Below are 25516 nucleotides of genomic sequence, written 5' to 3'. Positions count from 1 at the left end.
CTCTTATTTTACCTACAAAAAGATGGTTATTTCATTAGGAAAATGTCACAAAATCTTGGACTCACTTATATATGTTTACATAATAAAGTGATCTGCTATATAATTTGTATTCACCATTAAGTGTCTCATAGAGGGTCTCTGAATGTATATATAACACAAGGTATATTTTTATCTGTTTCAACAAATTATAATATTTAATGTGGAATGGAGCCTTTTATATTTTAGATTTCATAACTGAAATTATTTGTATATGCTTTACTGAAGTCCAGTCATTTCTCAAATACACATTTTACATCTGCACACCACTTATAAGCTCCACTGGGGATTCCTGTGAGCAGGGTTCTCTGCTGGAGTTCTCCCTAGAACCTGGGCATTGCAAAATTATTCATTAATTAACTGAAACCCAGACTTTCCTGTTCTTTTGCATCCTGTACAACCCTAACATCTTTAGGGAAAAAAGTAGGCTCCAGCTACAAAAGAAAGGAACAAAGGATAAATCAGGTGTAGCTGATTTTATGCCGAGTTTAATACAAGGAAGGGAACTTTCCCTCCATTAGTTTTCCAAACATTAATACTTTTTTCAAACAACTCTAGCTAAACATAAGTGTGTGTGTGTGTGTGTGTGTGTGTGTGTGTGTCTGAGAGAGAGAGAGACAAAGAGAGAGAGACAGAGACAGAGACAGAGAGAGAGACAGAGAGAGGGGCAGAGATGGAGACAAGATTCTCTATATCTTCAAATTTTTACATGATAGGTTTTTAAGGCTCTTTAACTGACATAGTCAATGTTAACACAGCTGGCCTGAGCAAGTGGCTTAGAAGATTTCTACATTGGAATCCCCATACATGATTCATTGTTCTTACCCACTTGGTGATTCAGGTTATATATAGCTCATTACTGAACAATGTGCCACTAAATACACTTTGAGGAAAAGGTAGACAGTGGGAGAGCCTTGGAGACTATGGATGAAGATAGAAAGATTTAATGCTGCCACAATAACTTAAGCATTATCACTCCCTGTCTAATTAAGGGAGTTTGAGTGATGCTTAGAGGAGAAAGAATTCAATATATTGGGTGGAGTAAGCCAGTGAGCTGTTCACAAATTAATTTTGTTCTCTCTCTCTCTCTCTCTCTCTCTCTCTCTCTCTCTCTCTCTCTCTCTCTCTCTCTTTGTGGGTGTGTGTGTCCTTTTAACACTCTCATAACTAGAGTCTTGCTACATGCAGTCACTGAAGAGTGATCATGTATCTATACTTTTTATTGTCAGCAGATTTAATGAATCATTCATCTCACGGTGTCCTCAAATGCATAATGCCAGGTAGTGAGTTATTAGACTAACTTTTCTCCAATATCTTTCCCGCAACAATCCCATGAATGAGCATTTATAACTCTAGAGCTCATGGCTTCATAATTGTGCCCATTTTGCAGTTGGAAAATCTCCAATTTTCTTGCCTCTATCCTCTTCTACACACCTATACACAAATCATATTTCCACAAGTTCTGCCTCTGGAATGGTGTTCATGTAGTATGTCCTCAGAGATTCTATGTTCTATGTGTAGAAATGGTGATTATAAAGGTACACTCCTCACATGTATTTATATTTAACGAGGTTTTACACAAATTGAACTCCACACATGTAATCCTGTGTTTCTCATTCTTTCTGAACCCAACAGAATGTAACTAACTGATGCTGCTCTGCAGTTATAGTCCAGGAGGGTGGAAACTAAAACAGCCTACCTTCCTCACTTCCCTTATACTAGGTTTCAGCACATTATTATGAACAGATTAAAATGGATGGATTATAGGAGCACAAAACTGTGTGTCTACTCGCAGTCAAATGAATACATTCTCAATGATAGCACCTGTCCCAGGTTGTCAACAGAAACACCTATTTCTTTTTAAATAAATTAAAAATCTTTTTTATATTAATTACCTGCCTGTCTCACTGATGAGAGAACCTGGTAACTCCAAGTTACAGTATCTTTGAAGTATTTCCTCATACAGCAAACTTGGTTGAAAGAAAAGAAGAAAGAGACTACCAGCACCTATTAGAATTGCTTGCTCCTCTGAACACTTGCATTAGCTTGTATACTTTTGTAGTTTCCCGATTGTTGTCATTCTAGTCTATTGTACCATATAATTCACATTTTGCATAACAGAGAAATTAAAGATTTTGTATTATAAAGTGAATTCCCTGTCTCTAGATTCTCCACATGTTTAGTCCTAACTCAACAGTAATTTCTTTGTTTTTGAGTATGCAAATGTGGTTTGTCACATCCCATATTAAAGAAAATCATGAAAACTCTGATCTTTATTCACTATTTCCTGTGAGTTACTTGTATTTACACAACTTAGTCTATTTCCTGTCTTTCCCCTAATTTCATTACTTTCACAAAAACTCTTTACCCTAATAATTCCAAAGATTTCAACGTTTTCCTCCAAATAAGTATACAATTGAAATCTCTCTCCCCATAGGCTTCATGCTTTCTTCAGAGAAGATGACTGCTCCATTCAGAATCAGCCAACTTCCTCAGGACATGATACATAGGCAGTAGGTAAAGGGTTTACATGCAGACCAGGACTGGGACTTAACACAGCATATCCAGAAAATGGTGAATCAACCCATGCATTTCTGCAGGACCCAATCTTCCCTCGTGCCCTCATTAATCACCACATCAGATCATACCTGATTTATCCTACAAAGCACAGTTTATCCTGTAGGTTCAGCAGGATAAGGGGCCCCTTCCCTTCACTCAGGATGATAAGCACTTGCTTATGGTATTAATAATACATCTATATTCACAACAAAAGATGCCTCAATTCCAGCAACTCCTTCAGATCAGCTACAACTGAGCAATGCATTTTGGAAGCAAGATAGAAAATATGGAACATATGCAGTCTCCTTGAAGTTCTTGTTGTGTGGCTTCTGAGTGAGAAGTAAGCCATGTTTTGATTGGGGAGCTGGGATTTGAATTCCCTGAGAGTAGGCTGACCACACAGAAGTGGCTTGTGTGGGGATAATGTATACACTGTAGCATTCCCTATAGCAAAACAGAGGGGTCTGCGTATTACATCATCACAAAATAAACTAAATACATTAATTGGTATATAACTCTGGTAATATCATTGATGTAGTCATAATAGATATGACCAAACTTTGTTAAGCATTTTAGAATTTCAAGCAAGATTATTAACAACTCTTGCTTATTAAAATCTTACAGGATTTGTTATTGTGAGAAATGTAGCCCAAGGTTACCTAGATCATACTACATAACCCAGGTCAGACCCAGATTGTGACAATCTCCTGCCTCGGCATGACAAGTAACAGATATCCACATAGAATTTTGAAACCATTATTTCATTTTTCAAATGAAATAATCTAAATGAAACATCATGTCCCCAAAACTTCACTGAATCATTCAACAAAGCAATCCATTTTGTATCACATTGTATCTTGGAACAGAGTAATCTTTCTATTCAGGTGCATATTGCATGGATGTTGCTACATGTTGAACAGATAAGTGTTGTTCAGGCTATTACAATTAGTCTTTTCCAAAGGAAAGCCTTTTAATTTCAGCCCCCAATAAACTGCTCTCCATTTTAATGATAATAATTAATGAATGTGTGCCAATGCAGCCTGCTGACTCTGCCAGACCTGAGCTTACCTGTGCCTTGCTAACTCTTTAGGCTATTCTAATATCGAACATGTTGTGAGTTTGACCAGTATAGAGAGACTGTTCCACAGTCAAATTCAAAGACTCACCAGGGAGACATATCTATGTGCTGTTCATGGAAACTTACCTGCCTATGCTCCTAGCCCTCAGACACAGCCTCATGCATGGCATGCATGCCCATCTTGCCAAGCAAGACCCCAAGAACCTAGTCTATCCATGCCATCCTCATTCTACCAGGCAAAACTCACTTAGCAAAGTTTGCACATCAACCCGAGCATATCCAGCTATTTGTCCCATTCCTCTAATCCAAACTCTATGCCAATCATCTGAAGAATGGAATAACCAATTCCTTATACATGATCTAAAATTAATCAAGTTTAGACAGCAACAAAGGGCAAAGTTCCACTCAGTGGAAGCAGCCTATAATCTCACATCAGGCATACAACCAGTTAAAGAAGTCCATATGACAATGTACCATTACATAAACAGATAAAAATATAAAAGGGAAAGATGTTATGTCTCCTACAAAATCCAGCAATCCTATAGAAAGTCTGAAAAGAAAGACCTACTACATTGGATTATACATAACCCATATTAGAAATGCTGTCAACAGCAGAGCTAATCTAAGCTGCACAGACCATGTAGATGACATCTAAAAGTATTGATGACATGATGACAGCACATAAATAAAGACATATTAAGGGAAAGGTTTTGCTAAGATTGTTCATGAATTTAAACAGTTATTAAAAAGAACCAAAATTGAAGAAACACAACCTGGTGTTTAAGGCTAAGGGTGGACAACATCAGTAGAACACCAGATAAACATGTATCAGATCATGATTTCAATCAATTCCAAGCTTTACATACACACACACACACACACACACACACACACACACACACACACACACACACTACTACAAATGTTTAAGGGTTTTAGAATGACTAAATGTATAATATTCCCTGGTTATAAAAGAATTATAAGGTAATCTACTTGATTAAAGGCTTCTTTTTGTTATACAGGTAACTAAAATAATTCTAATATGTAGGAATTTGAGCATAACTATAACTGCCCATTGATCTAGCTTCCCATGACAGCTACTAATTGTGAAGTCACAAATTAAACTTCCATTATTTTGCCACCTTTAAATAGAATAGTGGTACCTGAAAATGGAAAGAAGAGTAAAGATTTCATGATAACAGAGAAGAGAAATCCTGTACATGGTGTTTAGAAAGATGTCCAGATCTAGGAGGTATACAAATTTTCTTGGGTTGGTATCACCCATCAGTCTTACTTATGGTCCCTAATGGAAATACAGTCCTCCAACTTTGGATAGAGTCCCATAATTGTGATGTGGGCTCATAATTTAAGGCCAAGAAGATTGGATATCAAATGATTAATTATAAAAATTATGCTATGGGGCCTTCAAAAAAGACACAGATTGGATATTATCATCTTCATAGAAGAAAACTCCACCCAAAAGAAATGCATTCCCTATAGAGAGGAAGTACACAGAACATAAAATAGATATGACCAAAAAAAAAAGAAGCACCACATAGCATAGTAGAGTTAAAACTCTAAAGACACAAAACAAATGAATTGTATTGAAAGACATAATAAAAAACACAAGTGACTGTAAGGGTAAAGCCATCAAAATAACACTTTTCTCAGGAAAACAGTAAACCTTGAAATATTGGAACAATATGATCCAGTTCCCAAAAGATGACAAATGTCAATCCAGACTACTTTACCCAACACAACCATCTGCCATACTAAAGGAGACAATAAACTGCCTATGTTATAAACAAGCTGAAAGAATTCACATTCACCCAAACATTCCTATAGATAAAAATGGAGTCAAGACTTCAGACAGAAGAAAGGAATAAGCATAACTGTCCTAATATCTTTTAAAAAGTAGAACTCAAACAAAAATTAACATAACACATAAAGAGAGATGTTTGATTCTAAGCAATAAAATATTATAATCTCAGACATTTATAAACCAACCTCTGGCATACTGAATTCTATAAAAGGAATAATAATAAACTTTAAGATTCATACTAACTCCAAATCAGTAGTTGACATCAATATCATCAATATGTGATGATTTGAATAGGTGTGTCTCCCATACTCTTGTGTTTCAACTATTGGCATATTGGGAATAGAATCATTAGAAGGTATGGCCTTGTTGGAGTAGACGTAGCCTTGTTGGAGGAAGCATGTCAATGTGGGGTGGTTTTGAACACCATATGCTCAAGCTGTGCCCAGTGTGAGAGACAGTCGACTTCCTGTTACCTGCAGATCAAGATGTACATCTCTCAGCTACCTCCTTAGCACCATGTCTGCCTACACACTGCCATGCTTCCTGCCATGATGATAATGGATTAACCTTCTGAAACTGTAAGTAAGCCTAAATAAATGTTTTCCTTTATAAGGTCATGGTGTCTTCCATTAGCAAGAGGAACCCTAACTAAAACACCCACTTTTTCCAACTGACAAGCAAAATAGAAAATAATTAACTGAGAAACAATATATTTAAAGGATACACTATACTGAATTGGCTAAGAGATTAATAAAGCTTATTCCACCCAAACACTTAAGAATAGACACTACATTTGTCAGCATATGGAAATTTCTGTAAAATATAAAAACACAAAAAAATCACAATAACTACAGAAAATTTGTAAAAACCCCTTCGCCACAATTAGAAATCAACAGCGAAAGTTATGGTGCGTGTGTGTGTGTGTGTGTGTGTGTGTATAAATATATATCTTACTGGGTGATGAATAAACACTATACAGAAAGTATAGGAGAGATTAAGAGACAAGGAGAATTCTGTGGAGAGGAAGGTAGAAAGAAGCCACCGGAGAGACACTATGTATCTACCAAGAAGATAGGATGCACAAGGTGTTCTCTGATAAGATAAGGCCATGTAGAAATACATAAATTAATAGTTCTGGGCTAATAATTGAGAGAGAGCTATCCAGAAAGAAGCCTAAGCCATTGGAAACAGAGTTTATATTTAATATGTCTCTATGTGTTTATTTGGGGCTAATCAGCTGTGGGACCAGGCAAAACAGAAACTCCACCTACACAAAAGAATCTGTATGAAATTTAGACTGATGAAGACTAAAGAAGACACTACTGAATGATAAATGAATCAAAGAAATCAAATGGAAATCTAAAATTGCTATAAAAAGGTAAAAATAAACCTATAACACACATTAAAAGCAGTCATTTAGAAAAATTTATAACTGGAGATGCATACATTGAAAACATCAAAAAATTAAAAATAAATGGCGTAATGACATAATTTAAGAGAACTGAAAATAAAGAACAAAGCAAATCCATATTCGGAACACAGAAAAATAATAAAAAATCATGGAAACATTAATGCAATAGAAACAACAAAGACAAAAATAGTTCAAATTTTTAATAAATGTAAGAGATGATTCTGAGAAAATATAAAGAAATTTGACAGACACTTAAATGAATTAACCAAAAGGAAGAAAGGGATTTCCCAAATTAATAAAATCAGATGTGAAAATGGAAACAATAAAAACATCCAGAGTACTAAAAATGAATACTTAAAAAACTTGCACTCCAGTGAGTTAGAAAATCTAAAGGACGAAATCGGGCGCGTTCAGGGTGGTATGGAAACGGATTAACTTCTAGTTTAATCCAAAACCACCAGATTTAGTGAAAAGTAATCAACCACTCAAACTGACATAACAAAAAAGGAGATTGAAATAGTAGCAGATTAATATTCAGACTATACAAAGAACTCAGGAGACAGAATCAACCAAACAAAGCCTGCTTCCACCCCCCCAAAAAATTTAAGAAAACAAATGAGCCAACTAAAAACTAGCCCATGGATCTGAACATAGAGTTGTTAAAAGAAAAAATTAAAAATGACTAGGAAATAACTGAAAAGTATTCCACATCCTTAACATCTGGGGAAACGAGAATTCCAATAACATTGAGATTTCATCTTACCCCATGAACTAACATTCAAAGCAATATATCTTGATAAATGCTAATGTGGATGTAAGGGAAAGGAAGCACTTAATCATTGTTCCTGAGAATACAGACTAGTATAACTACTGTGGATATCACTATGGGGGAAGTCATAAAAACATTATCTATCATAGGTCTATGCTTCTCCTTGGAATATATTCAAAAGGCTCCTATAACTCAAAATAAATCAGTAGCTCTCCTATATGCAAATGATAAACAGGCTGAGAAAGAAAGCACAGAAACATCACCATTTACAATAGTTACAAATAACATAAAATATCTTGGGGTAACTCTAACCAAACAAGTGAAGGACAAAAATTGTAAATCTTTGAAGAGAGAAACTGAAGAAGATATCAGAAAATAAAAAGATCTATGCTCACGAATTAGTAGGATTAACATAGTGAAAAGGGCAATATTACCAAAAGCAATCTACAAATTCAATGATTTACCCATCAAAATCCCAACACAATTCTTCACATTTCTCAAAAGAAAATCAAAAAACCCAGGAGAGCTAAAAAAAACAATCCTGTACAATAAAGGAACTTCTAGAGACATCACATCCCTGACTTCATATTGAAGACACTCATATTAATCCACATACCTATGAACACCTGAATTTTGACAAAGAAGTAAAAAATATACAATGAAAAAAAGAAAGCATCTTCAACAAATGGTGCAAGCATAACTGGTGTCAACACAGATCCACATCTATTAAACTGCACAAAACTCAAGTCCAAGTGGATCAAAGACTTCAATATAAATCCAGTTCCACTGAACCTGATTGAAGATAAAGTGGGAAATAGCCTTGAGTGCATTGGCACAGAAGACCACTTCCTAAATATAATACCAATAGTTCAGACACTGAGAGCAACAATTAATAAATGGGACCTCCTGAAACTGAAAAGCTTCTGTAAGGCAAAGGACACTGTCAATAAGGCAAAACAGCAGCATAGAGAATGGGAGAGGATCATCAGCAACCCCACATCTGAAGGAGGACTGATCTCCAAATGATATAAAGAACTCAACTAGACACCAAAATACCAAATAATCCAATTTAAAAATCAGGTACAGATCTAAAAAAAAAGAATCCTGAACAGAAGACTCTCAAGTGACCAAAATAAACTTAAAGAATAGTTCAATATAATTTGTCATCAAGGATATGGAAATCAAAGTGATTTTGAGATGATATCATCTTCCACCTGTCAAAATGGCTAAGATCAAAAACACTGAAAAAAGCATCTTCAACAAATGGTGCTGGCATAATTGGAGACTGGCATGTAGAAGAATGCGGATTGATTCATGTTTATCGCCATGCACAAAACTTAAGTCCAAATGGATCAAAGACCTCAACATAAATCCAGCCACACTGAACCTCTTAGAAGAGAAAGTGGGTGGTACCCTTGAACGAATTGGTACAGGAGACAGCTTCCTGAACATAACACCAGTAGCACAGACAATGAGATCAACAATTAATAAATGGGACCTACTGAAACTGAGAAGCTTCTGTTAGGCAAAGGACACAGTCAGCAAGACAAAAAGGCAGCCCACAGAATGGGAAAAATATTCACTAATCCCACATCTGACAGAGGGTTGATCTCCAAAATTTACAAAGAACTCAAGAAGCAAGTCTCCAAAACAGCAAAGGACCCAATTAAAAAGTGGGCTGCAGAACTAAATAGAGAGTTTTCAATAGAGGAATCTAAAATGGCTGAGAGGCACTTGAGAAAGTGCTCAACATCCTTAGCCATCCGGGAAATGCAAATCAAAACAACTCTGAGATACCATCTCACTCCTGTCAGAATGGCTAAAATCAAAAACACCAATGACAATTTATGCTGGAGAGGATATGGTGAAAGGGGGACACTCCTCCATTGCTGGTGGGAGTGCCAACTGGTTCAGCCACTTTGGAAATCAGTATGGAGATTCCTCAGAAAAATGGGAATAAACCTACCACAAGACCCAGCAACTCCACTCTTAGGCATATATCCAAAAGATGCCCATTCATACAACAAAGATGTCTGTTCCACTATGTTCATAGCAGCTTTATTTGTAATAGCCAGAACTTGGAAGCAACCTAGATGTCCCTCACCCGAAGAGTGGATAGAGAAAATGTGGTACATCTACACAATGGAGTACTATTCAGCAGAAAAAAATAATGGAATCATGAGATTCGCAGGCAAATGGATGACACTAGAAGAAACCATCCTGAGTGAGGTAACCCAGTCACAAAAAGAGAAACATGGCATGTACTCTCTCATATATGGATTTTAGACATAGATCTGGGGAGTGCCAGCCTACAATCCTATGGCCAGAGAGTCTGGGAAACAGAAACTTTATTTAGTGGCTGATCGAAGAAGAGGCAGACTCCCTTGGTTAAGTACTGAGCTGAACTCAAGAAAGCCAGTAACAGAGAGGGAGGACTGATGATCAAAGGGATTAAGACTGGGCTGGTTTAACCTCCAGAAACAGCTGACCAGACAAAGGTTAACTCTTGAATCCCAGGCATAAGCCTGGGAATCCAGCATGGAACTGATCAAGAACCCCTGAATCTGGGTGTCAGTGAAGAGGCCTAGGGAATCTATTGAGCCTTGGGCAGCAGATCAGTACCCATCCCAAGTATACACATGGACTTTGGACTCCCATAGAACAATGTGAGGTGTACTCTTCACCCTGAACTCTTGGGGAAGGGTCTAGGCCCTGTCCTATATGAAATGACAGACTATGCACACCCCCATGGAGGGCCTCACCCTCCCTGGGGAAATGAGGGGATAACGGGGGGGTTGGGGGGAGGGCACAGGAGGAGGGGAGGGAATGGGAGAGGGACCTGGAACTGACTTGTGAAGCAACCTCGTTTCTTATCTAAATTTAAACTGGAAAATAAAATTAAAAAAAAAACACTGATGACAGCTTATGTTGGTGAGGATGTAGAGCAAGAGAAACACTCCTCCACTACTGGTGGGAGCACAAAGTTGTACAGCCACTTTGGAAATCAATATGGCAGTTTCTAAGAAAATTGGGTATCAATCTGCCTTAAGATCCAGCTATGCCGATCTTGGTCATATACAAAAAGGATGTTCAATCATACCCAAGGACACTTGCTCAACTACATTCATAGCAGCACTATTTGTAATAGCCAGAACCTGAAAACAACACAGATGCCCATCAACTGAAAAAAGGGATTCATTTGCACAATGGAGTATCACTCAGCTGTAAAAAAACAATGACCTCATGAAATTTGCAGACAATGGGACTAAAAAAATTATTCTCAGTGAAGTAACCCAGATCCAGAAAGACAAACATGGTATGTAGTCACTCATAAGTGAATATTATAAATAAAGAATAGGATAACCAACCTACAATCCATAGCCCCAGAGTGGCTAGATAATAAGGAGGGCCCAAAGAAGAGTACATGGCTTTTTCTTTGAAGGGGAAATAAAAGAGATCTCCTGGGTAGATTGAAGGCCTGAAGGTTTGAAAATGGGAACTTGAGGAGGGAGGTTGGGTGGGTTGGGCATGGGAAGGAGGGGGAGAGTAAGGAAAGAGATGTGTTGATGAAAGGACATTTCTGAGTTAGGGAGAAACCTTCTGCCAGTGAAATTCCCAGGAATCTACAAGGATAACCCCAGCTAAGACCCCTAGCAATAGTGGAGAGGATGCCTGAAATGGCTATCCTAATTGCCATCAGAGAGTCTTTATCCAGTAACTGATGGAAGCAGATATAGAAACCCATAACTGAGCACTGGGGTAACCAGAGGAGGGAGGAGGGAGGAGGGATTTATGAGCTGGGGGTGGAAGGTGGTGGTGGTGGTAAAGGTCATAATGGGGAACCCACAGAGACAACTGACCTGAGCTTTTGGAATCTCACCAACTCTAGACCAACAGCAAGGGAGCCTGCATAAAACCAAACTATATCCTTTGCACATTTGTGAGAGTTCTGTAGCTTAGCCTGTTTGTAAGGCACCTAGCAGTAAGAGAGGACCTGTTCCTGATACTTAGCTGGTTTTGGGGAACCCCATACTGAATTATCTATCTCAGCTCAGCCCTGCCTCAAATTGATATTCCAGGCTTTGTTCAAGTCATGGGATGCCTACACCGTTAGGAATGGAAACAGAAGAGTGGATGGAGGGAGGGGTAAATGGGAGGCTATGCAGGGAATGGGAAAGGAAGAGGGAGGGAAAGTTGTAGTCAATATGTAAAATAAATAAAATATTAGATAGATAGATAGACAGATAGATAGATAGATAGATAGATAGATAGATAGATAGATAGATAAGCAGACTATCTTTTTTATAACAACCATCTGACCTGGGGTGAGGAAACACTTTGTTGTAGTAAAATTGGATGATCTTAAAACATTTCAAGACTCTGAGATTGTCCTATTTTCCTCCATAATAGACACTGGCCCCATGTTAATATTGGATACATGAATTGGCAAAGTCCAAAATGTAATATGTTGTAAATATTCAATATAAATGGGTTTTTTTATTTTTCGAGACAAGGTTTCTCTGTATTTCTTTATAGACTGTCCTGGAACTCACTCTGTAGACCAGGCTGGCCTCGAACTCACAGAGATACACCTGCTTCTACCTCCCGAGTGCTGGGATTAAAGGCGTGCGCCACTAACACCCGGCTGATACATGGGTTTTTAATAAGGAAAAATATTTGAGCAACACAATTAATACATGTTAATTTTGTAGAAACAAGTAAATATCAGCATAAGCAGTCATATTACAGTATACTCATAAAGTATATCTCATGTTCTTTTGTTATAGTAATTCCTTGTCTAATATCTGTCATTAAAATCATTGACTGTAATGTGAATTAAATATGTAAATAATTATACTAGCATGTTATAATGATAATAGTATTGAATCTTAACTAGCAATGAATCACCAGAAAGGTGTAACATGTGTATGGAACACATTACATATCCAATAGACAGGCCTGCTGTGTGACATTCTACGGGGAAACTGAAAGATGAGTAGAGAAGAAATGATCATGATTTTGCAGAAGAGAATGTCCCAAAGACTCTTTTCACGGCCCCCAGGACTTCCTTATTTCTCAGGCTGTAGATGATGGGGTTGAGCATGGGGGTGAGGATAGTGTAGAAGACAGCCAGAATCTTATCTTCTGCGGGGGAACGGAGACTCCTCGGTCGAAGATAAGTGTAGACAAAAGGTGCATAGTAAAATGTCACCACAGTTAAGTGAGTTGAACACGTGGTGAAAGCCTTTTTCTTTCCCTCTTTTGAGCGCATATGGAAGACAGCAAAAAGGACCCGTCCATAGGAAGCTGTGATGCCAAAGAAAGGAAATAGGAGAAACAGGCTTGTGCTCACAAACACCATGTACTCATAAACCCAAGTGTCCATACAGGCCAGGGGCAACATGGCTGGGACATCACAGAAGAAATGGTTAATGGACCTCGAATGACAGTAAGGAATATGAAGGGCATAGACTGTATGTGCTAAAGAGTTGATGGAGCCTAATGTCCAGGACCCTATGATCATCTTCAGACACATCATTTTACTCATACGAATGGGATAATGAAGAGGGTGGCAGATGGCAACAAAACGGTCATAGGCCATGGAGGCTAAGAGCAAGCCCTCAGAACCTGCCATGGTCAGAAAGAAAAAGGATTGCACTCCACAGCCCAGTAAAGAAATGCTTTTCTGACCAGAGAGGAAGTTGAATGCCATCTTGGGAACAGTGGTTGAGACATCCATCAGGTCCATGAGAGAGAGCTGACTTAGGAGAAAGTACATGGGGGTATGGAGCCTGGGATCCACACGAATGAGGTGGATCATTGTTGAGTTGCCAACCAAGGCCATAGAGAAGACAAAGATGATGAGCAGCAAAAGCAGAAGGCCTGTCTGGTTTTGTGGAAACAACCCTAACAAAGTGAAATCACTTGAGCTCTGGTTCCATTTCTCCATGAAAAGTTATTGCTTTATCTTTTGTGAAAAAAAGTGACCTGAAAGCAAAATACACCTATCATATGAAGTAGAACAGGAAAATAAAGAGAAACTCGATTGTTATGAATACTTGCACTGAATCATTCATCATGTAATACCATCCTTCTGCTGAACTTATTTTGAAATCTGAGCTAAATTTTTCTTCCCTCTTCCCTCTGGCCAAGTTCTCAATTTAGAGACACCTACATGGCTTTATCAAATCAAGCGTAACAATGGAGTAAGACATCTCAGACATTTCCTCCCAGATAACTCTATGCAAGACCATCACTGAAGATCATCAACTCACCTTACAAAACTACGAAAGCCTCTTTCTTCTGCATGACTTCCTTCCTGGCTGTTTTCCCATAACTTGCCATACAGCAGACAGATCCCAGGGATCTGCTCCTAGGTGTATTGCCTCTCAAACTCTCTAATGAATCCTTGCTTTTGCCGAGACTAACATCCCAATTCACTTTCCTAGAACTAAAATGTTTTGGGTGTGCTCATATCCACACCAATCATAAGATACTATTTGTGTTTACTCATTCCATAAACTCCATAATCAATGATCGGTTTGTATGAATTTTATAGATATTAACTGAATACAATGAAACATTTCATAAGTAAGACATAATAACTGATATTCATTGACTAATGCATATTTTGTTATATTTTACAATTGTAAATATTATACAAATATATTCAAATAGTGTTTAAGTGTTGTTTTATGCATTGCTTTCCTCCCTTACTCTGAAGTTCTGGTTTTTGTCCTCCATTGGCAGGAGTGAGAAGCCCTTAAAAACCTGTTCATTGGGGAAGAAATGTGTTGCTGTGCATTATTTACTCTGCTCCCCAATATTTTAAAATTGCTTGTTTATTTATATGGACTTGTATGGAAGGTAGAGTACCACTGGTAGAATCAGTTTCCTCCTTCTTTCCTGAGTATCAAACTCAGATCATCAGGTTGGAGGCCAGGGCCATCTCAGCAGCCCAAATAATTAATTTTTGTGCCACATATATTTTACTTACACACTTTAGACTTATTCAACTGGGGGAAATAAAACAAAATCATTAGCCATATTAAGAACAAATAAATTAAAACAAAAATAAAATTGATAATTATTACATATATGCATGTGCATATTTATATATTCCTGAATATACAAATGCAATATCTTTAGTCTGTATCATGTTACAGGCATGGATACATTTCAAGAATGATCATTTGGTATTGAATCATAACTAACTGAATTTGCAAGAGAGCAAGAAGCAAGAGCCTGGATGAGGAAGTGGAAAAGTGGATATTATATGACTATCTTATAATTCCAAAATTTAAAATATTATCTTAAAAAGTGAAATGAATCAGTGTTCTGCCAGGATGATGTTTCCTATTTTCTATGGCCAGCCATCAGGATGTGATTATCTCAGTAATGGTGTCTCCTACTATTCAGTACTATTTCACCTGACTCTTCTCCATCCACTACCAAGCATGCAAAATCCATAATTACAATTTATTATATCTCCAATACATGTTTTCTTTCTTCTCTCACCTGTCCTCGGCATAAGGGTTCATGCTTTACCTGTGTGTGCCCTTATATCTGGGAGAAATAGTTAAGACATGGCCAGAGAAGGTTACTGGCCTGGGTACTAATGTTGGATTACTGATTAAATTTCAATACTAAAGAACAGCAAATGGTACTTTGTGAAAATTATTCACATGTGGTAACAAATCATTTAGCATTCCATATGTATGTGGTTAGCACAAAAAGCAATTGCAAACTAGAGATTGTCACATTCAGTGGGGATACAATTTTATACTTATCTAACCAAGAGATATTGACAATGAGATATACATATACAAGAGCATGGCAGATGCATAGGACCACTTGGCATAGAGTAAATATGGGACAAGAAGAATCCTGTGCTTCCTTACTACCTTTTGAAAACAAGTGGTTATAAGCTGACCAATAAGCCTGAAGTGTAAATAAAAACCACAATCACCAGCTATATTTTATACCTTAAAAAGTATCTTCCCTGTTCCCAGACATTTGCATACCCTGTTCATTGACTCAAACATGATTATGTAATCTACAGAACAAATTAAGATGATGAATAAAAGAACAGATCAATAAACTCATATGATCCAATTTCATATAATTAGTATTCATATGAGAAAAAGCATGGTACAAAAAGTAAAAGAGACAGCTTGATTGGAGCCTGTCCTGAGCCACTGGGTGTTTGGTTCTATGTAAGCAGGTCTTTGTGATGCCTACTAATGAACAAGGAACAGAGTTGGGAAGGAAAGTCAATGAGAACAAAAATAATGAGAATGCTGATTGTAAAGGGCTGGTGTGTGGTAAGTTGAGTATGGAGAAAAGGACTTGGAATGTGATCTGGATAAGACGCTAGAACAGGGAGAGTGATGTGCTCTTAGATTTCTTGACCTCATATTGGATGCTCTTCATAATGTAGCTGCTGTCGGGACTGTGCAGGGAAGACTACTTAGAAGAATTAAGAATATCTGATAACTTATGTGGATTTAAAAGCAGTCACATCTTACAATACAACTGATGCCTGAGTACAATAGGAGAGTGGGATGCTCACTTCGATATAGGATCCTGTCTGATGATTCAGTGATGTCTACACACCGGCACAGCACTTACATACAGCAGACTAATATCAAACTGTATGCCTGTTGAAATGAATAGAATATTATTGTTAGAGTTGATGAATTACAATTGTTTGTACTGACAAAAGTGCCAACATCATTTTTATCACAGATCTATTTGTTCTGTGATATTTCCTGCCAGAATGATAGTTTCTAAACATTGGAAATAAAGCATTACTGCAGTAACTGTCCCCAAAGAATGTTTATGAACCACTGAGAAGTGATCTGAGAGCATACACCTGTGTGTTCCTTTTATGGAAACCAGACTTAAAGTGTAAGTTTAGTACAGACTCTGTGATCTAGGCTGGAAACTGGAAACACCTCCTCATGGAATGGCAGCAATGTTGCTTCCTCTCCAGCTTGTGATAAAGGATATAAAAGCAAATGCACCTAAGAGGCTCCTCTTTATTCACAAATCATTATGCATAAGACTGATTTTTATATGATATTGTCAGCCAGAAAGATAAAATGTTAGTGTGCCCCTTGATCATGCTGAAAGTTATAAAAATCATAGGACTACTTAAAGCTCCATCATGAGGAGTTCTATTATACAGGGCTGCTAAAAATTCAGGATATTCGATTAATTTTGCCAAAGCTATAGGTATCTAAACACAGAGAGACACACAGCAAGAAATCTAGAGAGCACAAGACCATGCAAGTAATTGAACATCAGCATCTCCACATAGTCTTAAAAACACAATGGGACTCTGGAGATCATGAACTTCATTGAGCTGTCTGCAGCCAATATATACTAGGTCCTCTAGAAGTATCTGTCTGCTTCCTCCATTCCACATCTTAGCTTTTTAGGTACCTCAAGACCAAAAAAAATCAGCCTCTTATTTAAAAATATCATATTGTAAAAATCATGCATGTTTACATCAATTCTCTTTGTATTTTAGACTAACATGAAAAGCATACATCTGTTTTAGCTATTCTAAACGAAACCAACTGTGCTTGATAGAATCTTCTGGACTTAGTTCATCCAATGATCTTATACTTGTGTTCGTATTTGTGAGAAAAATTACCTTTACAATACAGCCGTTCCATGTGTACTGTCTGTTGGTCTTGAGAAGTTTACACCTTTCCCTCTTTCTTCACATTCCCTGCCACAAGATCATCTCCCTTGCAGCAGCCCCAATTGAAGGCTGAAAATCTGCTTCTCACACAAGAGTCACTTCTTCCAGCAAAATAACAGGAAAGAAACTGTCAAGAATTACCAACTATCATCTTATTCACGATGAAACCAAGAGAACATCAGTAACCCTCCTGAAATACATACAAGTTCATTGATCAGCTAAAACATTCTTTGCTAATTATTTTTAAATGAAACACAAGAGACATTTTTAGATTCATTTTCCACAGACTAAATCAGTGAAAGACAGGATGGTAAATTCTGTATTTTATATGCACAAACTTGGATCAGCAAGCCTTAGATGTTCCTTCTTGTCCTCTAATTGATCCCTCATGTCTAAATCTACAGAGACAAAACCTTGGTCATTTCTCCTGGCATGGTTTCCCTAATGTACCTCAGTTCTGCACTTACAGAAACAAATACACAGCAACCGCCACTCCTGAAATCACAGGATGCCTGAACATTGACAAAGAAAAGTGACTGCATTATTCCAGAATATGACGTGAAATCTTTAAGTGACTTTAGTAAATATGTATTAATGTCTCTCATTTTTAAAAACTGGCCCAAGAGGTCAGCTCTAAAACACTGATCTAGGCAGAAATTCTATTTTAGTCATAGGTTGATGCACAGGACCTGTTGTAAAGTGACTTAAGGCCATCCAAGGTGACAGATAAACCACTGCTAAGAAAAATAAATTCACCAAATTTCAAAATAAATAAAAAATTGTGGCCTAATGTTTAAATTTGCTACAGTTTGAAGGATGTTCCAGGAGCTACTAGGGGGATGTATGCCAGTTGCATGTGGAATGGCTATATAGAAGCATAAATGAGGAAACGTAGCCCTACTATGTTACTCAATCCACAATTAAGTATATTATTGAATATTTAGAATATTTATCATATTTTCCCTGAGTCTCCATATATAAATAGAGGAGAGCTTGCTATTTTTTTTAGTTAGAAACAATCATTTTACATATAAATTGTCCTATTCCCTCTCCCTCACATCCTCCCATGCCCCCTACCAACTGTCCCCAATCCACCACAACCTGCTCCCCAAGTATGGTGAGGCCTTCCATGGGGGATCATCAAATTCTGTCACATAATTTGGGGGTGGGCCTAGGCCCTCCTCCCTGTATCTGGGCTGAAATAGTATCCTTCCATAGGGAATGGGCCACCAGAAGTTCATTTGTGCACTAGGGATAAATACTTGTTCCACTGTTAGAGGTCCCATGTACTGCCCAGGCCTCCTAACAGGCACCCACATTCAGAGGGTTTGGTTCAGTCCAATGCTGGTTCTCCAGCTTTATGACTAGGGTCCCTGTACTATGACTAGGTCAGGTCACCTGGTTGTGTAGGTTTCTCCAGCACTGTCTTAACTCCTTTGTTTATCCCTCCTCCCTTTCTACAACTGGATTCCAGGAGTATGGCACAGTGTTTACCTGTGGGTGCCTGCTTATGCTTCCATCAGTTACTGGATAAAAGCTCTAGGATGGCAATTAAGGTAGTCATCAATCTCATTATAGGGGAAGGGCATCAAAAGAAACCACGCCACTACTACATAGATTCTGAGTTGGGGTCATCTTTGTGGATCTCTGAACATTTACCTAGTGCCAGATTTCTCTTTAAACCTATACTGACTCACCCTATTAAGGTATCTCTTTTCTAGCTCTCTTCTATTCCTCCCCTGTTTCAGTCTTCCTGATCCCTCTTGTTCCCCCCCCTCCTCTTCTCCCCTTCTCTTTTTACTACCTCTCTCTCCTCCTTCCCGCCACATTCTCCCAATTTGCTCAGGAGTTCTTGTCCCTTTCCCCTTCTTTGAGGGACCATTTATGGTCCCTCTTGGGGTCCTCCTTGTTTCCTAGTTTCTCTGGCAGTGTGGACTGTAGGCTGGTAGTCCTTTGTTCTATGTCTAATATCCATATACGAGTGAGTACATCCAATGTTTGTCTTTCAGTAACTGGGTTACCTCACTCGGGATGGTTTATTCCACTTCCATCCATTTGGCTGCCAATTTCAAGATTTCATTGTTTTTTTTTCTTCTGAGTAATATTCCATTGTGTAAATGTACCACATTTTCTCCATCCATTCTTCAGTTGAGGGGCATCTATGTTGCTTCCAGGTTCTTGCTATTACAAACAATGCTGCTATGAACATAGGTGAACATATGTCCTTGTATGAATATGCATTCTTTGGGTATATGAGCAAGACTGGAATTGCTGGATCATGAGGCAGATTGATTACCATTTTCCTAAGTAACTGCTATACTGATTTCCAAAGTAGCCCCACAAGTTTGCACTCCAACAAGCAATGGAGGAGTGTTCCCCTTTCTCCACATCCTCTCCAACACAGACTGCCATTGGTGTTTTTGATTTTAGTCATTCTGGCCAGTATAAGATGGTATCTCAGAGTTGTTTTGATTTGCCTTTCCCTATTAGCTAAGGATACTGAACACTTTCTTAAGTATCTTTCAACCATTTTAGATTCCTCTATTGAGAATTATCTATTTAGTTCTGAACCCCAGTTTTAATTGAATTGTTTGATGTTTTGGTGACTACCTTATTAAGTTCTTTGTATATTTTGGAAATAAGCCCTCTGTCAGATGGAGAGTTGGTGAAGATATCTTCCCAATGTGTAAGCTGCCTTTTTGTCTTGTTGAATGTGTCCTTTGCCTTACAGATGCTTCTCAGTTGTCCCATTTATTAATTGTCAATCTCAGTGTCTGTGCTAGTAGTTATGTTCATGAAGTGATAGCCTGTACCAATTCATTCAAGGGTACCACTTTCTCTTCTAAGAGGTTAAGTGTGGCTAGATTTATGTTGAGGCCTTTGATCCATTTGGACTTAAGTTTTATGCATGACAATAGATATGAATCTATCTGCACTCTTCTACATGTACACATTCAGTTATGCCACCACCATTTCTTGAAGATGCTTTCTTTTTCCATTGTATAGTTTTTGCTTCTTTGTCAGAAATCAGGTGTTCATAGGTGTATATTTAGAAAAACCTAACTGAGCAGTAAGTTTTGACTATTATAGGTAACTATCTACATTACATTTTTAAATGAGTTATACAAACATAATATCTAAACAAGAGGAGAAATATCACAAAATACTCAAACTGTTCAAGACCAGAAAATGGAAATAGGTATTACAGACCCAAGATTCACCAGAAAAATAAACGAGAAAGAATACAGAATGTCAGGCATTGGAGATATGATAAAATAAATGGATACAATAGTCAATGAAACTATTAAATCAAAAAAGAAAAATCCTGACACTATGAAACTACCAAACCTAAGAAAAATAGGAGTAGAAGAATAACCCCTATTCAGAGGCACTGAAAATATTTTCAACAAAATAATAGAAGAGAATTTTTCCCAGCCCAAAGGAGGAGTTGACTACAGAGGTACAAGAAGCTTATAGAACACCAAATAGATTGGAACAGATAATAAAGTCCCATCACTACATAATAATCAAAACACTAAACATACAAAATGAAGAAAAATATTAGAACCTGCAAAGGGAAAAGGACCAGTAACTTATAAAAATAGACATATTATAGCTACATCCAACTTCTCAATATAGTCTATAAAAGCCACAAGGACCTGGATAGATGTCCTATAGATTCTAGGAGATCACAAATACAGATACAGACTTGTATAGTCAGCAAAACTTTTAATCACAGTAGATGGAGAAAACAAGACATTTCATGACAAAATCAAATTTAAACATTATGTATCTTTAAATGCAGCCCTATTTTTCTTCTTTTTTTCTTTATACATGTCAATCCCAGTTCCCTCTCCCCCCCTCCTCCCGCACTCCCCCATACCTCCCCCAGCCTCCCATCCTATTGCCAATTCTTTCCACATAGGGGATATCTAGAGTTTGTCATTTCACTCAGGGTAGGGTCCAGGCACTCCCCTAAGAGTCCAGGCTGAGAGATCATCACTCTTTGTGCTATGGGCACACGATGACTGTTTGTATTCCAAGGATAGACACTGATCCACTGCTCAGGGCGCCATAGGTTGCCCAGGCGTTCTCACTGACACTCACATTTGGGGGGGGTCCAGATCAGTCCCATGCTGGCCTCCCCGCTGTCTGTCTGGGGTCCAAGAGCTCTCCCCTGTTCAGATCAGCTGTCTCTGCTGGTTTTGCCAGCACATTCTTTGCCAATTTGCTCATCACTCCTCTCTCTCTGTCACTGGGTTCCTTGGGTTCAGTTCAGTGCTTAATTGTGGGTGTTTGCCTCTGCTTCCATCAGTCACTGGATGAAGGCTCCAGGATGGTTATAGACATCAAGTTCATTATCAGGAATGGGCATTCGAGGTGGTCTCTCCACTATTGCTTAGCTTGCCAATTGGTGTCATCCCTTTAGATCACTAGAGGCCACTCTGGTGCCTGATCTGTCTTCTAACCTATGATTCCCTCTTCCCCCTCTATATAAAATACTAGAAAGAAAACTTTAACCCAAAGAGGTTAACTACATCCACGAAAACACAAGAAATAAATCATCTCACACCAACAAAACCAAATGAAAAGAAGCAAGCACACACCAGCAACAATGACAAAATTATAGGAATTAATTATTTATCATTGATATATCTCAATATCAATGGACTCAATCACCACTAAAAAGACACAGACTAAGAAAATGTATGAAAACACAGAATTCATCCTTTTGCTGCATACAAGAAACACACCTTAACATCAAAGATAGGTATTATATCAGAGTAAATGGTTGGAAAAAGAATTTCCAAGAAGCAAACTTATATATCAATCCCAACTCCCTCTCCCTCCCTTCCTCTCCCACCTTACTTCAATCCCCCCATCCTTCCCCCAATCCCCACTCCACTGTCCAAGGAGGGCAAGGCCCTTCATGGGGGATCTTGAGAGTCTGTCATATGATCTGGGGACGGGCCTAGCCCCTCCCCCATGTGTCCAGGTGGAGACAGCATCCCTTCACGTGGAATGGGCTCCCAAAGTCCATCTGGATGACAAGGCTAAATGCTGATCTATTGCTTGAGGCCCCAAAGAATTCTGAGGCCTCCTCACTGACACCCATATTCAGGGGGTCTCGATGATCCCCATGCTAGCCTCTCAGTCATCAGTCTGGGGTCTATGAGCTCCCTCTTGTTCAGGTCAGCTGTTTCTGTGGGTTTGACCCACCAAGTCCTAACCACTTTATCACTCCTCCTTCTCTGCAACTGGGTTCCAGGAGTTTAGTTCAGTGTTTAGCTGTGGGTGTCTGCCTCTGCTTCCTTCAGCCACTGGATGAAGGATGGTATACAAGGAAGTCGTCAATAACATTATCAGGGAAGGGTATTTAAGGTAGTCTCTCCACTATTTGTTAGATTGCCAGTTGGTGTCATCTAGTACCCTCAGAAGATTTTGTCCTGTTCCCCTTCTCTGGGTTACCATGCATATCTCTCTTAGGGTCCTCCCTGTTTCCCAGACTCTCTGGCTGTGGGATTCTAAGCTGGCACTCCCCCGTTTCATGCCCAAATCCATATATGAGTGAGTACACACCACACTTGTTTTTTTGTGACTGGGTTACCTCACTCAGGATAGTTTCTTCTAGTGCCATCCATTTGCTGCAAATTTCAAGATTCCATCATTTTTTTCCACTGAGAGTAGCAAACACTTGAATGAGTTGTAAATATTCAATATATTGGCTTTTAATAATGAATAGACTGAAGGCAAAACAATTGAATAAAGCAGTTAATTCATGTTAATTTTGTAGAAACAACATGTCATGATCAGGACAAATCATATCCATATTACAGTACATTCATAAAATATATCTCAGGTTGTAGTAGTATAGTACTGTACTATATAAAATCTGTCATTAAAATCATTTATTGTAATGTTGTGAACTAAAAATGTGAATAATTATACCAGCATGCAATGATGAACATATTGTTTAATCTTAACTACTAATGAATCACCAGAAAGTTATGACGTGTGTGGCACACATTATATTTCCAATACATAGCACTACTCCAGAAGTGAAGGAGGAGCAGTGAAGAAAATATCAAGTTTTCACGAAAGAGAACATCCCAAAGACTCTTGACATGGCCCCCAGGACCTCCTTATTCCTCAGGCTGTAGATGATGGGATTGAGCATAGGGGTGAGGATAGTATAGAAGACAGCCAGAATCTTATCTTCTGTGGGTGTACGGAGACTCCTCGGCCGAAGGTAAGTATAAGCAAAAGGTGCATAGTAAAATGTCACCACAGTTAAGTGAGTTGAACACGTGGTGAAAGCCTTTTTCTTTCCCTCTTTTGAGTGCATATGGAAGATAGCAAAGAGGACCCGTCCATAAGAAACTGTGATGCCAAGGAAAGGAAGTGGGAGAAACAGGCTTGTGCTCACAAACACCATGTACTCATAAACCCAAGTGTCCATACAGGCCAGGGGCAACATGGCTGGGACATCACAAAAGAAATGGTTAATGGACCTCGAATGGCAGTAAGGAATGTGAAAGGCATAGACTGTATGTGCTAAAGAGTTGATGGAGCCTAATGTCCAGGACCCTATGATCATCTTCAGACACATCATTTTGCTCATGCGAATGGGATAATGAAGGGGGTGGCAGATGGCAACAAAACGGTCATAGGCCATGGAGGCTAGGAGCAAGCCCTCAGATCCTGCCATGGTCATAAAGAAAAAGGCTTGAACTGCACAGCTCAGTAAGGTAATGCTTTTCAGGCCAGAGAGGAAGTTGAATGCCATTTTAGGAACAATGGTAGAGACATCCATCAGGTCCATGAGAGAGAGTTGACTGAGGAGAAAGTACATGGGGGTGTGCAGCCTGGGATCCACACGAATGAGGTAGATCATTGTTGAGTTGCCAACCAAGGCCAGAGAGAAGACAAAGATGATGAGCAGCAAAAGCAGAAGGCCTGTCTGGTTTTGTGGAAACAACCCTAACAAAGTGAAATCACTTGAGCTCTGGTTCCATTTCTCCATGAAAAGTTATTTCTTTATCTTTCTTGGAAAGGGAACCTAAAAGCAAAATACACCTATCATATGAAATAGAACAGGAGAAGAAAGAGGAACTGGCTAGTAATGAATACTTGCACTGAATTGTTCTTCCTGCAATGCCGTCCTTCTGTTGAACTTATCTTGAAATCTGAGCTGAATGTTTCTTCCCTCTTGCCTCTGACCAAGTTATCAATTCAGATACCTGTATTGTCATTTTTAAATCAAGACTGGCAACATAAATAACATAGGTCAAACATTTCCTCCTAGATAACTCCATGTGCGGCCATAACTGAAGATGTTCAACCCACCTTCAAAACTAAGAAAGCCTCTACCTTTTGCATCACTTGCTTTTTGACCCTCTTCTCATAACTGGCCATACTGTAGACAGATCCCTGGGATCTGCTCCTTGGTACAGATCAAATTCTCAAATTCTCTAATGAATCTTTCCCTTTGCTTAAAATGTTCTCCACTCACAAGTCACTGTTCTGGAACTAAAAGGCTTTCTGTGTGCTCAGATCAACACTAATAGTAGGATGCTACTTGTGTGTACTCACTTCCACAGGGATGATTTGGTTTGTGTAGATTTTACAGATGTCAATAGAACACACACTCACAATGAAAGTGTTTACGCAATAAACACAATAAATTATACACATTGCCTGATGTGTATTTTGTTACACTTTACAATTGCAAATAATGTACAAATATGTTCACAAAGTATAAGTGTTGCTTGTATGCATTGCTTTCTCCTCTTACTTTAAATCTCTGGGTTTTTTTGTACTCCATTGGCAGGAGTGAGACTCCCTTCAAAACCTGTTCATTGGGGAAGAAAATGTGAAATAGTAAATTCTTGACTTTCTACTCACAAATATTTTAAATATTGTTACATTTTTTTCATTTATTTATGGGTATTTGTGGGGTATATGCATGCCATGCAAGGTTACCTGTATGGAAGATAGAATACCATTGGGAGAGTCAGATCATCAGGTTAGAGGCAAGCGTCTTCAGTTGCCTTCTCATCAGCCCAAATAACAAAGTAATGTCTTGCTTTATTGTTTGTGTCACATATATTTTACGTGCAGACTTTAGA

At 38.4% G+C, this 25516-nt stretch overlaps 2 protein-coding genes across 2 annotated transcripts; both read right to left on the bottom strand.

The window, feature by feature from the left end:
- Positions 1-12660: 12660 nt before the first annotated feature.
- LOC121141800 (olfactory receptor 2L13-like) lies at positions 12661-13625 on the bottom strand. Its single transcript, XM_040750330.1, has one exon. It carries the CDS (start codon positions 13623-13625, stop codon positions 12687-12689), a length of 939 nt encoding a protein of 312 aa, XP_040606264.1. The 3' UTR covers positions 12661-12686.
- Positions 13626-23094: 9469 nt separating this feature from the next.
- LOC121141799 (olfactory receptor 2L13-like) lies at positions 23095-25516 on the bottom strand. Its single transcript, XM_040750329.1, has 2 exons — positions 25371-25516; positions 23095-25239 (listed from the first exon to the last, which is right to left on the bottom strand). The coding sequence occupies exon 2, from the start codon at positions 24409-24411 to the stop codon at positions 23473-23475; it is 939 nt and encodes a 312-aa protein (XP_040606263.1). The 5' UTR covers positions 24412-25239; positions 25371-25516; the 3' UTR covers positions 23095-23472.

This window comes from Mesocricetus auratus, unplaced genomic scaffold, assembly GCF_017639785.1.
Source record: "Mesocricetus auratus isolate SY011 unplaced genomic scaffold, BCM_Maur_2.0 Super-Scaffold_100008, whole genome shotgun sequence".
Classification (NCBI taxonomy): domain Eukaryota; kingdom Metazoa; phylum Chordata; class Mammalia; order Rodentia; family Cricetidae; genus Mesocricetus; species Mesocricetus auratus.
This window is presented reverse-complemented; position numbering and strand designations above follow the sequence as displayed.